General features: G+C 37.4%; 1 protein-coding gene across 2 annotated transcripts in view; it reads left to right on the top strand.

The window, feature by feature from the left end:
• Nucleotides 1–14,791, top strand: part of B4GALT1 (beta-1,4-galactosyltransferase 1) — an 88,720-nt gene that overhangs the window by 67,234 nt on the left and 6,695 nt on the right. Inside the window, exons 3-5 of one of the 2 annotated variants that reach the window (XM_020967325.2) lie at nucleotides 9,909–10,096; nucleotides 12,370–12,492; nucleotides 14,625–14,729. In XM_020967325.2, coding sequence (XP_020822984.1) covers nucleotides 9,909–10,096; nucleotides 12,370–12,492; nucleotides 14,625–14,729 — 416 coding nt within the window. The remainder of the gene's footprint in view (nucleotides 1–9,908; nucleotides 10,097–12,369; nucleotides 12,493–14,624; nucleotides 14,730–14,791) is intronic. The other variant, XM_020967327.2, reaches the window with a different exon arrangement.

The raw sequence follows: 14,791 nt of genomic DNA, 5'->3' as shown, positions 1-14,791 counted from the left end.
ACACAGGATGCCACCCTGATAGCAATTAGATCCTGGCATTCTTCCCCAACCCTAGATATAGTATTCAGATCTGACACTCCAGCCGTTTGACTATGACGATGACCAGAATGAATTTTAGAAGGGTTTATTTATAAAAGAGGGATCAAATTACAGCATGTGTATGTATACACATATATGTGCATATAGTACAAACAAACTCACAGTACTACCATGAGTTATCTGTTTAATGTCTAATTTGACAGCTTTAATCTTGCTAGTTATAAGCTACACTTTCCAAACAGGAATTGAGTCTAGCTGTTCTTTGGCCATGGTGGCCATTTAATCAATGACCAGAGCCCCTGAAAAACATGTGTTCCCTTCCATCATGTATATAGTCTGAAGTAGCATTGTTCTTCCCCAGGACCCTGTTTATCAGCCTTGGCTTCCATCCAGCTTCCAGTGGCGTCTTGGATTTTGTGCCACTGGTAGGGCTGCCACCCTCTAATTGTTAACCATTTGGGAAACCACCTTTATGCTAGGCAGGTGCTGGCATTCTTCCCACACCCAGCCATGTGATGGCTATGTGAATTCCTATGATCACAGCAGCATCCTGTCACTACAGAGTTGGAAGAGAGTTCAGAGGTTAACTAGTCCAAACCGTATCTGGGGGGGGAAACCCTCTGTGGCACACCTGGATGACAGATCAAGCTTTTGCTTATAAAACTCCAGTGAGGGGGAAACCTGATGCCTCCCAAGTTAGCTGATTCCAGTCTAGGAGAGCTTTATTTGTTAGGAAGTTTATTTTTACATCGAGCATTTTGCAGGTTCTGTTACTTATAGTTCTGCCCTCTGGGAGAGCAAACAGAAGAAAATCTAATCCCCTTTCCACATGACAGGTCTTGAAATACGTTTTTTCCCCCCAAAACTGTTCTAGTTCTGCAGTGTTCTTACCCAGGCTAAACAAGCCCGGTTCCTTTTTTTTTTTTTACATTGAGAGGACAGTTTTAATTCATGAGACCCGATGACATCAACGAAAGGAAGTTTAGATAGAGAAGAGAAGAGGGTCCAAGAAAGAGTCCTCAGGTTCATCCACAATCAGAGAATCAGCCACGAGTTATAACTGACAATAAAGAACAGAGGCAGTTGAGTTAACCCAGAATCTGCATAATTTACATATGCAGAAGTGTGGCAGAAAATCACAGTGATGTGCCTGACCCAATTTGAGAGTCATTTGGAGGGAAAAATGCCCTAGAAGTCCCGGGATAGTAATCCCATATCCAGGACCTAGGTTAAAACAGTTGTAGTTCCCTCTGGTGACCTGTCTTTTTACACATGCCATTCTTTTCGAAGCCAGGAGGAAGGGCTAAATGTTTGGACATATTGGCAGTGTAATTGGGGGAGGGGGGAGGGATTCCTTTTTTTTAAGCCCAGTTCCTTTTAATGAGCCTTATGTCTTATGCACTAGAGGCCCTTTTACCATCTTTGTTGTCTCCTCTGGGCAACTTAACTTCTAGCTTAACACGATTCTTAAAATGTAAACCCCTAAAATAGAGCCTAGTACTGCATTTGTGTGGTGTGGTGTGGTCTGTTATCACATACCAGGTAGGTTAGAGCAGGACCATCACCTCCCTAGACTTGGATACCATTTTGTTCACTTGTCATTTTCAGTCTTGTATGACTCTTCTTCATCCCTTTTGGGGTTTTCTTGGCAAAGATACTGGAGTGGTTTGCCATTTCCTTGTCCAGCTTATTTTACAGAAGAGGAAACTGAGGCAGACAGGGTTAAGTGAGTTGCCTAGAGTCACGCAGCTTAGTAAGTCCCTGAGGCCAGATTTAAAGGCATGAGGATGAAATGTTCCTGACTTTAAGCCCAGCACTTTATCCCCTGAGCCACCTAGATGCCCTGTTTAGGTACCTTGCCACTCTTATCAATCCCACATTTCAAGAGCTACGTACAAATCTCCCACCTCCGGACCACACCTCATCCTGCTATTTGTTTATAAAGCTCTATATTCCCAGATGGCTGCTGTGTCTGTCCTGATGTCTCATTTTAATTTTACCATTTGGGATGCACAGGATGATTTGGAGGTGTGATGGAGAGGCTCATGCTTAAGCTTGGCACCACTTAGGTGAGGCTCTGCCCAGAAGCTAGGATCTAATTGCCACCATGCTGGTCATTGGCAGTAGGGGGGTTGTGATTGATGGTGACTTAGAGCCCAGTCCACCAAGCACAGTTCTTTTAAGAATTTCACCCCGTGTTCACCACCACAACTTCCTTGGAGGAAGTCAGGGATGGGGGTAAGGTGGGGCGGGAGAGAGGATCCCAAAGCTTAATTATTACTGGATTCCCAGCGTTCCTACTGGTGGTCCAGCTTTTCTGGGATGATTGGCAACAGGGGGCTAGCCCTGGCTTTGTGTAGCCTGTCAGGCTCCTTAAATTGCCAACAGGTTAATGCCACTATGAAAGTGGAGGCCTTCTTTTTTATCCCCTTGAGAAGGTTTGTCTTGCGTGGTGAGAAGCAACTCCCCAGGTCTCTCCTGACTGCCTTTTCCTTACTTTTTAACAATGATGTCATCTACAAGATCATTCTGAACCAGTCTTGCTGACTCTGCAGTTGTCTTTGACCAAATCTAATTCTGTTTTAGGTTTGGACAAAATGGAACACTCAATAAGACCAGAAGAAAACATAACAAAAGGAAATTTACTCAACCGTAGTATAGGAAGGATATGCAGTAAAGACTGTGTTGATGCAATTGGGCATAGCTCCCTTCACTTCCATATTTGCTACACGTGGCACATCTGTTCAGAAAGATGTGTTGATGAAGGACAGTGGAAAGTTTGTCAGACCTGAGGATCACTGACTACTACCTGCAGCCTTAGGTGACCCTGCAGCCCTAGTTCCTGGGGCCAGTTAAGTCTCAAGGGCTGTCACATTGCCCTTTCAGGGAAAAACTAGCCTATGTGGTAGGGACCTATTAGGGGACCGTTAAATAAAACAATAAATCCATTGTAATGTTTCCATTTGTGTGAATGCTCACACTGAAAATTTGATAATCAGTGGCTTTTGGTGGTTCGAGCTGTCTTCTGCAGCTATGGCATTTTGCTGATATACCAGACGGTCAGAAAGAGGAAATGAGTCTGATGTGAGCTGTTCTAGATGAAGTCATGCTGATACTTTGTAATCTCTACTTCCTTTTCTAGACAGCTGGCTTTTAATAATTCCTGGAATTTTATCAGGACTCTAAATTAAGCTCATTGAATCATAGTCCACAAATTTTATTTTATTCTCTTACCTTTTTTGAAAATCAGGACATTTGTCCTCCAGTTCAATGAAGCTTTTTCTCATTTTCCTAAAAATTCCTTTGGCTGCATCCTAGTATTTTGGTGTTGTCTTATTGTTAACATTTTCTTTGTTGAATTTCTTTGTTGATTTGTTCTTTGATCCACCAAATAATTCTTTAGGATTCATTTATTTGGTCTTCATTTACATTTGAATCCTCTCTTTAAAAGGTTCTTTACTGGTTATGATTTTTTATTGCATTATGGTCAGTAAAGGATGTATTTAATATGGAGATATCAAACTCAGGGCTAGCAAAACAAATACTGCAGGACCAGATTAAAATGTGATTGGGAAATGTTTAACAAGATAAATAAAAAATATAGTACAACATAGAAAATTTTTTTTGTAGTTTTCTAAGTCAACATGCAGCCTTCAATTATGTTTCAATTTGAGTTTGACACTGGTAGTTTAATACTTCATCTTTCATTCATTTGTTACATGTGTTTTAAGCCCTGACTCAGTCAGTTTTTATAAAGTTGTCATGCACGGTTGAGAATACGTATTTTTCTTTCTCTTCCCATTCAGTAATCGCAGGAAATCTATCATATCTAATTTTGTTAAAGATCTGAACTTCTTTCTTGTTTAACCTTACTAAATTTGTCTAGTCTGAAAGGGTTTCCCCAAATATTTACTTTTTTCTCCTTGTACTTAGTTTGATTTTTCCTTTAAGTATTTAGATGCTATTCCATATGGTGTATATACTGATGTTATTTTGTCTATGATGCCTCTAAGAATAATACAGTTTCTCTACTTAACTTCTTTTAACTATGTATATTTTTATTGTTGCTGTTTCTGACATCATGATTGCTATCTCTGCTTTTTTCAGTTCACCTTAGGCAAGATTAATTCTACTCTAGCCCATCATATCAACTTTGTGTATCTTTGTATTTCAAGTGAAAAGCTTGTAAATAAAATGTTACTCAGTTTTGCTTTCTATTCTGTTCTGCTGTCTTTCTCTGTTTTATGGGTGAGTTCGTCACGTTCACATTCATGCTTGTGGTTGCTAATTCTACTTTTTCCTTTCTTTGTCCAGTCACCCTCCTCCCTTCAAAGAATGTGGTAAAAGATGAGTATGATTAACAGTAATGGTCTGTAATTGAAATGATCCGCTTCAGTTTTGTTGCTTCTCTTCTTTTCCTCTTGCCAGGACCCTGATCCTAGACCCTGATCACTGGTCCTTACTCTTTCTTTACTCTTTAAAAAAAAAAATCAATCTTCCCCCTTTCGCCATCTATCCTCTTAATTTGCAGTTAGTTTGGCTTGTGACACTTCTTTCCCTGAATATATCCTCTTTTGAGCCCTCACTCTCTTTGTATCCATCTATTTCCTTGTTGAGTTTGATTACTTCTATACCAAATTCTGTGTGTGTGTGTGTGTGTGTGTGTGTGTGAGAGAGAGAGACAGACAGACAGACACCTTCCTTTTATGGTTCAGATAAAAGTGAGGTACATGTGCTGTTTCTTCTCCCCTTCCATATTTGTACATTCTTTTTATTCTTTTGTATACCTGGTCATGAGAAATAGGAAGTTCCATTCCTTTCTTCCTTTTTATAACTTAGTGTATTCCTCGGCCCCTCCCTTTTCTTTCCTATGACCATCAAAACGATCTTCTGCCACCCTACCCCCTAACCTGTGCTTGTCATTCTCTGACCCTAGAAGCCAGTGGGATTCTGAAGGTCTTGTTTCTTCTATAAGTACTTTGACCCCTTCCTATTATGAAAATCCTATTTACCTTTCTCTGGTTCTCTTGACTTCTGTATTTCCTACCCGGCTCCTCTCAATGGGACATTGAGGTGGCCTAGGGGATAGAGAACTGGATCTAACTGTCCAGAAGATCTGAGTTCAAATTTGGCCTCTGACACTTATATCTGTGTATCCTGGGGAAGTCACTTCATATCCTTCTGTCTCATTTTGCAAAATGGGGATCATTAACAGCATCTTCCTCCCAGGGTTGTTGCAAGATTAAGCATTTAGCACAGTGCCTGGATATATTAAACACTTAGTAAATGCTTCCTTCCCTTCCCTTTTCAAAGCCCTGGTCAGAGTGCTGAGAACTTTCATTGTCTCTGGTCTGAGGGTTTCTGGCTCTTAGGTTCAGTGTGGTCAGAGTGCTGCTGCTGCTGCTGCTGCTGCTGCTTACTCCCCTGGAACATCCTCTTCCTAGCATTTCTGGATTATACTAGCAGGTTTCTGGCTTACCTTCCCTCTTGCTAGCTTTTTTGTCAAACCCCTATCCCAATGCCTGCAAACTTCTGGTTGTCTTTTTGTGCAGTCTTAGGCTGGAATGAAGCTGCTTGCTGTACTTTCTCTTTGGATTTCTTTATCATTATTTAGCCTTGGGCCCTTTGCAGATCTTTGCTGTACCACTTGAGAGCTATAACCAGTCATGAAAGCAATCATCTTAATCAGAGATTCCCTCTATGTCAGTCTTTTCCTGTTTAAGTGTAATGTCCCTTTAATTAGATTTAGCAGTTTGATCTAGGAGACATTGAGATTCCTGAACTTTTTATTTTTAATATTAGGGGAGGAGGTTTAAATTTTTGTTTTAATTTTTTTAAATATTTAATACAGTAATTCCATGTAATTAGTTTCCTTAGTGATATTCATTTAAAAACATGATTCTGAGTAGGAGTCCATAGAATTCACCAGACTGACAAAAGGAGGTCTATGAACCCTTGGTGTAGTGGGAAGAGTGCTTGACTTAGAATCAGGAAGACCTGGGTTCAAGTTCCTCCTCTCATACTTAGTAGCTTTGTGTCCAAAGGTGAGTCACCCACTTTGCCTTCTCAACTTTCCCATGCAATCCCTACTTTCCAGAGTTGTGGTGAAGCTCAAAGCTCCAATGAGAAAATTTAGGTTAAAGTGTTTCCACAAACATAAAGTACCATATAAATGTTTTGTTAATATCATTATTGCTACTGCTACCACCACCAATACCTTCTACTGCACCTATCCACCACTTTTGGATAGATAAGTCTTAATTGAGCAAACGTCATAATATTTTCTTTAAAAAACAAACAAACACTTAGCACAGTGCCTGGCATATAGTAGATGCTACATAAATGCTTATTCCATTTCCCCTGAGAAGTTTTTCCTTACATAGAACCTAACTCTGTTCTTCTGAAACTTCTAACCATAATTCCTTATTTAGTCCTGCAGGGTCAAACAGAGCTGCAAGTTCTAATTCCTTTTTCATTGAAAGCTCTTCAGGTCCTTTAAGACAATCCCCACCAAGTGAGTCTGTCAGTACTGAGGCCTCTGTGCTAGGAACAAAAGTTTTTGCTGGGAAATCACTGATCTAGTTGGGGAGCATGTGAGAACCATGTTTCTGGGACACACAGTTATTATATCATGTGCTTTCCAAGCAAACAGCCTGGGTCCTTGTCCAAGGATGTGATAAAACCATATGCAATTTGTCATAGAGTCTAAGGGTGTCTCCCTGGAGCCTCCTTTACTGCTTAACACAGACCACTCATAAAATAATTTCATCATAAGACTGATTAAAACGGGGGAGGGCATGAATGTTAATCTTGTGACCGGCTGTATTCTGCTCTCATTCATTCTTTTCTGGTAGGTGTATATGGACAAAGATACCTGCTAGGTGTTATACCAGCCCTGGCAACCATAGTAATTTGATTAGATTAAACTAAACTTATACCATAATGCGGTATCAGGCAAAGCTATAAATTAGGACATTTCTTTTTAAAATTTAGGTTTTTTATTGGTTTCTCTTGGTTTTACATTACTTTCATTTCCGAATATGGCTCTGTTGTCTTCCATATCTAGCAAACCATTCTTTGTATTAAGGAATTTTTAAAAGATGGGGCAGAATTCAGTTCAGTGAAAACCACCCAAATATAAAAACTATAAATTGTAATGTTTTAAAACACTGTATGTAAACATGGGTTATGAAAAAGTCACTGCTTTGAAAACAAAAAATATGTGTGTTTGCTTATTGGGTTGATTTCACACAAGTGGTCATGCTGGAACTGAATTCTGAATACTTTCTAATATCGACCAAGGAAATTCTTTGTTCCAGGGCTTAACTGTTGGCTTTTAGAAAAAGGGATTTTTAGAAAAATGCTTTTACTTGTACACCTGGCACTGGAAAGGTGACAAGTAATGTTTATCAACCTATTTAACTAGGAATGATATCTTATATTTGTGATACTTTATAGCTCATAAAACACATGTAAATATTCTCCAGTGGGATTGCATTGCCTCATAGGATTTAGACCTGGGAGTGACCTTAGGTATCAACCCCTTCATTGTACTGAGAATGAAACTAAGCCCCAGGGAAATGAAGTGACTTTTTTTTTTAAAAAAAGATCATTACTGAAATCTTTTGTTTTTCCATCACCTGTATTTCTCCATCCCTCCTTCTCTCTATATAAAGAATTTTTAAAAAGAAAAAGAAAAAAATTAACAAAAGAGATCAATATCATGGGGGGAAAAATCTTACATTATATGCAGTATTTCATACCTGTGGATAGCTCCCACCCCCATCTCTGCAAAGAGTTGAGGGAGGTGTTTCCTTATGTTTTATCTTTGAATTTAAGTTTGTTCTGTGTAGTGTCACAGAATTCATTTTCGGTTGTGTTGTGGCAGCTGTTCTTTGTATTTAATTGTTGTAGTTGTCGGTTCATGTAAATCTTTCCATGTTTCTATATATTCATCATGTTCGTTTTTCCTTACACAACAGTAACATTCCATGATGGTCATGTATCACACTTTTGTTTAGCCTTTCCCCAGTAGATACTTGGTTTCCATTCTTTGCTACCACAAAAAGCATTGCTATAAATGTTTTGCGGGCATGAAGAGCCTTTTTTTCTGTCAGTGACCTCCTTTGGGTATATTCCTAGCATTGGAATCTCCCCTTCAGAAGCTATGGATGTTTTATTGTTTGTATAATTCCAGATTGCTTTCCAGAATCACAGCTCTCCCAAGTAATGGGTTAGTGTGCCTGAGTTTCTACAGTCCCTCCAGCATTGCCTAGTCCCATCTTTTTATCATCTTTGCCAATTTGCTGAGTGGGTGATGGCAGCTCAGAATTGTTTTGATTTACATTGCTCTTGTTAGTGATTTGGAGCATTCTTTGAAATGGTTAATAGTTTGCAATTCTTCTTTTGAGAACTGTTCATATCATTTGACTGCCTATGACTTGTATTGTTTAAATTTAAATTTAAAAAACCAATAATAACTCACATTTATAAATTTATAAACCTGGTTTATTTTATTTGATGCTCATTAAGGTGAATGTTGTTTACTATCCCAATTTTACAGATTAAAAAAAGGAGAGTCAGTGAATTAAGTGCATCATCCGCGATTATATGGCAAATAAGTGTCTGAGTCAGGATTCAAACTTGAGTCTTCCCAAATCTAAGTCTAGAACTATGCCCTACCAAGGTAGGGAACAACCTTGTCCCACAAAGTAAAGAAATTAGTTAAATTGCAAGCAGTCTTATTTTTTTTTAAACATTATTAAGAAAAAAGTTATATTGACCTTTACATTTAAGGAAGTTTTCATAAGTTCATCTGACATTTTTATAATATCAGCTAATACCCAGAGGTTTCAGGAAGGAGGATAGTCCACTACTTCATTGAGTTTAGCATTAAGTATCTTATTCAAGCCTAGGAAAAGGTTTTCCTGGAAAAAAACCAATGCCTTTTGCTGTCTGAGAATGAAAACCCATCCATCACAGGTCCCTCTTTAACAGATACCAAGGGATTCCAGAATCTTCAGTCAGCCTTTTAAATGCCATCTCTGTACACTACCACTTTGTGAGATAGGCAGAGCAGCTGTTGGGGTGTGTCCTAATGTTTTAAAGATAAAGAGCTTGGATAATATGATGTAACATGAGTCATTTTGGCAGTTTACATATTTGTTCAGTTATACCAAGGGTCAGTCACATCAAATAACTGACCAAATAAAGACTTTAGGTGAAAAATAGATTAACAAAAATGTGGTGATTGTTGTATATAATTGGATTGTACCTGATCTATTCCAGCATTAGCTCCATTTGAAAAGCTAGTAGCATCCTTTTTCCAGGAGATGTTCAGGAATTCCATGCCCCCCCTTTTAAAAAAAAAAAAAACAGCTAGATTTTCTCACGTTGAAACTAATGTGCTTTGTCATTAGTAATTTTCTGGAGTCGTTTGGTAGCGTTCGCTGAAGGTATACGTGGAAAGGAACATCCTGTCCTCACCGTGCTTTTTTATATCTCAAATTTAGTTTTTAAGAGTTCCACCCTGCACCATTATAGAGTGAGTGCTCAGAATGGTCCTTGTTAGTTCAGAGTTGTGATTGTTATTAGGTCAGAATCATGATGCTTGGATCAATAGAATAAAGATGATTTTGTAACATTTTGCTGAACCTGTTTGCAATAGTCAGCATTTGAGGATTGAGCAGTGGGTGTGTATCATTAGCCTCTCCTATAAGTTGTCATGCCATTCTGTAGTAAAGATACTCAGGTGAGTATACTTATTAGCCAGGGGTGAATGGATTAGAGAACCAGTAAGATAAGCCCCTGGTGATTGTTTCCCGGGGGTTTTTGTTGTTTTAATAATTGTTTGTTTATTTTTAAACTAGGATGGTGAAGAAACATTCAATCGTGCAAAGCTTCTGAATGTAGGCTTTCAAGAAGCCTTGAAGGAATATGACTATGACTGCTTTGTATTTAGTGATGTAGATCTGATACCTATGGATGACAGGAACACCTACAGGTGTTTCGAGCAGCCCCGGCACCTCTCTGTGTCAATGGATAAATTTGGATTTAGGTAAGATATCTTTCAGGTAAAAAGACTGAATTATATTCATTCATTTGTCTCCCATCTAATAGCATGTTTAAGAACGCCATTATGCTTATTACAATGATCAAGGATAGAGATGATGGGGTTGGAGTATTACCTCTTCTGTCAGACACAGTTGGTACTATCATTGATTGGACAATTTCCTGAAGTAGAGATTAAAATTATTTCTTTATTTACTAAAATGTATATCTTTAAAAGCAGGGCATTTAAAAACTATTTTTAAAAAGACTCAACACTTCCTTAAATCTAGTAGTAAACTACCATAGGTAAATCAAATAAGAAAGAAAATAAAAATCCTATATGAAATGCATCATACTGGTAAATTTCCCTCCAATCAATTATTATTAAAGGAGAATGAAGTCCAGACATGCCATCCATCCTCTAATGAACATGAAAAGATTTTTTTGTTGTTATTGCTGAAATGCTTTGTGGTGTTTGTAGTAATGATTTTATTTCATCGTTTTAAATGGGTTCCAGGTTTACTAATATGTTCTTGCTTCCTTCCTCCTCCATTATAAGCACACAGCAATTTAATGAGAATCCATTTTTAAGGTTTTCTGCAAATAATTTCCCCAGCTTGTCTTGCTCGTTGTTTGGTTGTTATTTTTTTTTAACAGTAAGTATGATTGTCGATATATTCCTTGAGACTTTTAAAAAAAATTCAGTCAGGTTTCGTAGCTAGAAGTAAAATAGCCTTATTAGATGATATTTTTTGAAATATAAAGTAGTTTGGTAGAAAAAACACTGAACTTGAAGACCCAGTTTTGATGCTTAAGATCATAAATTCATAGTTTTAGAACTGGAATAAACCCAAGAAGCCAGCCAGTTCAACTCTCACATTTTACAGATTGAGGCCAGAGATACTAAGTTTTAAATCTGTGATCATAGACTTGGCACTTCACTTCTGAGCTCCAGTTTCCTTACCTGTAAAATAGTGATGATACTTGGCAAAGCTTTTCATTGTGAAGGAAACATTCAGGTATTTGGAAACACTTTTGAAATGACTTCCTGTATGGGAAAGTATTAAATGTGCTTTTGAACAAAGGTTTCATTTAGTGAAATTCTATTTTAGGTATGTGTTTTTTTTTTCTCTTTAGTTTTCATGCTTTAAATTTCTTCCTCTCTGTCTCTCTCTCTCTCTCTGTCTCTGTCTCTCTCTCTGTCTCTCTCCTCTCTCTCTCTCTCTCTCTCTCTCTCTCTCTCTCTCTCTCTCTCTCTCTCTCTCTCTCTCTTCTCTCTCTCTCTTTCTCTCTCTCTTTTCTCTGCAGTGAAGCTATCTTTCTACCCAGCCAGGACTTTGTATCCAAAAGAATCATGTAGCCACAGGCCTTGAAGGTGTCCTGAAAAGGTCTTCTAAAATACCATCCCTTGGTTTGAGAGGATAAATTCTTAGAAGATCTAAAGATATCTCAGTCAGATGGGTGTTTTCTAAAAGATCTGAGATAAAAGGAGCTTAGCCTATCCAACAAAGATATATATTCAAAAATTTTTGCAGAAGCCAATTAGTTTACTGGGTAGAGGATTGGCTCTGCAGTGAGACAAGGTTCAAATCCCACCTCTGATTGTTGTGTGACCTTGCAGTTAGTTATTTAACCCTCAGTGCCCTCCAGGCATTTCACTAATAATTTTAAGTTGCATTGGTAGAAGTTTAGATGTTCCTCTCTGGAATTCCTTGCACCAGTGAAATCACAGGTTGTGTCTTCTCTTCCTACCCCTAAGTATTTTTTCATTTTCTATAAGGTTTCTTTTGGGAGGAGGGTGTTAGCCCTGAATCTCCCTCCCAACCCCCTCATCCTCATTTAAGAGACTTTGAGAAGTAATCCTAGATCCATTGGAGTGGACCTCATAGACAATAACTTCGTACTTCTAGAATAAACTAAGAAAACGGAAATCTGGAGAGATAGATAGATCCTCTGAACCTTGGAGTGAGGGAAGAGTGGGTTTATGTCCCACCTCAACCACTAACTCTTGACAAAACCTTTCATTAAGTTTCTTCAAAAGTTACCTTTTCTAAAGATAAAAGTATTCCAATTTGACATCCTTACAGGTGGTAGGGTCTGATATCACAGGTAGTATCTTAAAATTTTATTGACTTAAGACATCTGTGTTGAATTAGATTGTTTACAAAATCTGTGGGGAAATGAGTGTTAAGGTATATGTATCACTGATCACCTGAAGTCTCTTGCAGAGATATAAAGTCAGTTGTACTAATGCTCTATTTACTTCTTTCCCCCTTCTAGCTTACCTTATAACCAGTATTTTGGAGGTGTCTCTGCTTTAAGTAAAGAACAATTCCTCAAAATAAATGGATTTCCTAATAACTATTGGGGTTGGGGAGGTGAAGATGATGATATTTATAACAGGTAAATATTTGTTAAAATTCTATGTCTAAATAACCATGAAAAAATTTCTGCCACCCTTAGAAAGTGCATTTCTCCCTTCATTTGGTTATTTCCAAATTTTGGCTGTCCAGTGCTGGGTCACCCTAAAAGAACTTAATTATTATACTATTAATTATTGCAAATTTAAAACAGAAACAATCAATTAAGCATACAAAAGCAAGGGGCAAAATCTTACCTAAATTCCATAGACTTTAATGAAGCAGAACCAAGAAGAGCTAATAAATAATAAACAAAAAAAAAATACTTCTCATACTTCCTCTACTTCTAGACTCATCAGAAACTCAACCATCTTTAGCCCCATTTTCCTTTTTTCTAATTTTCTTTGACAAAAAATGATAGTTGTTTGTATACAGTGTGATTTTACTTTTCATCACCTTCATCTTTCCATATTTCTTCATATGTCTCCCATTCATCATTTTTATGACATCATGAGATTCCATTCTTTTAACAGACCATAATTTATTCAGCTATCCTCCAATTTTTAGACACACAGGTTTTTCCAATTTTTTAATTATGGAAAACAAAGCAACTATAAATATTTCTATTCAAGTAGGTCCCTTTACCCTTTTAATCCTATTTTTGAATAGAGTCCTGGTAATGAAATTCTTAGATCAAAAGGCATGATTAGTTTTGTGATATTATTGGGTATTATAATACTGCTTTCTAAAACATTTGCTTCAGTCTCTAGTTCCACTAACAAGGTGGTAGAGTTTCTATTTCCCCACACTGAATTCTACTGGCTTTAGACAGTTTTGTCATTCTAGTTTATTTAAGGTGATATCCTAAAGATTTTTTTTGAAGGAACTGAAAATTTATAATTCAATCTTATACAGTTTAATAAAAAAAAACTCATCAGTTATGTGCTAATGAAAATTACCTTTGTCTGTAAAATCCAAATCTATTTTGATAGCAATTTCCAAAATGTTAAATAGTGGGTATTTTGAATGGGCTTAAAAAACATCACTCAGATGGTAAAAAGCTCATCAAAAACATCTATTGAAATATGTGTTTTAAATATACACACAAAAACACACATGTAATTTAGATTTAACTTGTCATCCTCAGTCATACGGTGAATTACAGCAGGCACAAGAGTGCATCTGTCTATCTGTGTATAATAAGGTCCAAATTTTTTGAATGCCAAGACATTCAAGGTCCCCTGTGGTTTGCCTCTTCACCTACATTGCTGACCTTATCTCATAGTGCGCCCCCTCATATGTTTTATTGTCCCAGCCACATTGGAATCTTTGACATATCTTATGTGTATATCCTCTTTTTTCCCTTTTCTTTAATTTTGCTGACACTCTTCCCTATGGCTAGAATGATCATCCTCATGGTCCCAACACCTGCCTGTTGGTTCCTACCCATCTTTCAAGATACAATACCATCCCTTTCATGAATTAATCCTTTCCTGATCCTTCCAACTAAAAATAATCTCTCCCTCTTGTGAATTCTCATAGCACTTTATAATTCTCTTAGGTACATAGAACATTTTGTTTTGCAATGTAGGTTTTTGTTTGCCTTTCTTATCTCTCCTCCTAGGCTGTAAGCCCCTTGAGGGCAGGGTAGTACCTTATTTATTTTTGTGTCTCCTACAGCATATAGTACAGTGCTCTGTGTGCATAATAGATGCCAAATAAATATCCCTTGAATGAATCGTTGAATTACCACGAGTAAGCGCTAGATATGTTGTAGCTTTGTAGAGTTACAATAGAAAAAGGAAGAATTAATGAAAACGAGAGTTTATATATGACTTAACTTTTGTCCATCATAGAGTCACAGTGCTTCACAAGTTAAAGGGAAAACTTATTTTTAAAATAAAAACGGTATTTCATCTCAAGGTGTGAAGTGCCCCTTGGCAAGGGGAGAAAAGAGTTTTCACTGGTCACACTAAGTTTAATCATCTTCCTGTTTGATGAATTAATGTAGCGATAAAATATTGAACTGCAATTAACGTAGTTGTTGGATCACTTATTTAATACTGTCCAAGAAAAGGAGTGCTTAGCAGATCGTTGTACCGTGCTAACCAGTATTTAAGAAATATTGTAAATTACACTTATTTATGACTGTCCTCTTTTTTTTAACTCTTACAGATTAATTTATAAAGGCATGTCTATATCACGCCCAAATGCTATCATTGGAAAATGTCGGATGATCCGCCATTCAAGAGACCAAAAAAATGAGCCCAATCCACAAAGGTGTGTTCTTAGTTTTCAGTTCCTTTCTCTAGGTGATTTAAAGTGATGACGTTTAGGCATCC

Source organism: Phascolarctos cinereus, unplaced genomic scaffold (genome assembly GCF_003287225.1).
Source record: "Phascolarctos cinereus isolate Bilbo 61053 unplaced genomic scaffold, phaCin_HiC Scaffold_4;HRSCAF=312, whole genome shotgun sequence".
NCBI classification, from domain to species: domain Eukaryota; kingdom Metazoa; phylum Chordata; class Mammalia; order Diprotodontia; family Phascolarctidae; genus Phascolarctos; species Phascolarctos cinereus.
This window is presented reverse-complemented; position numbering and strand designations above follow the sequence as displayed.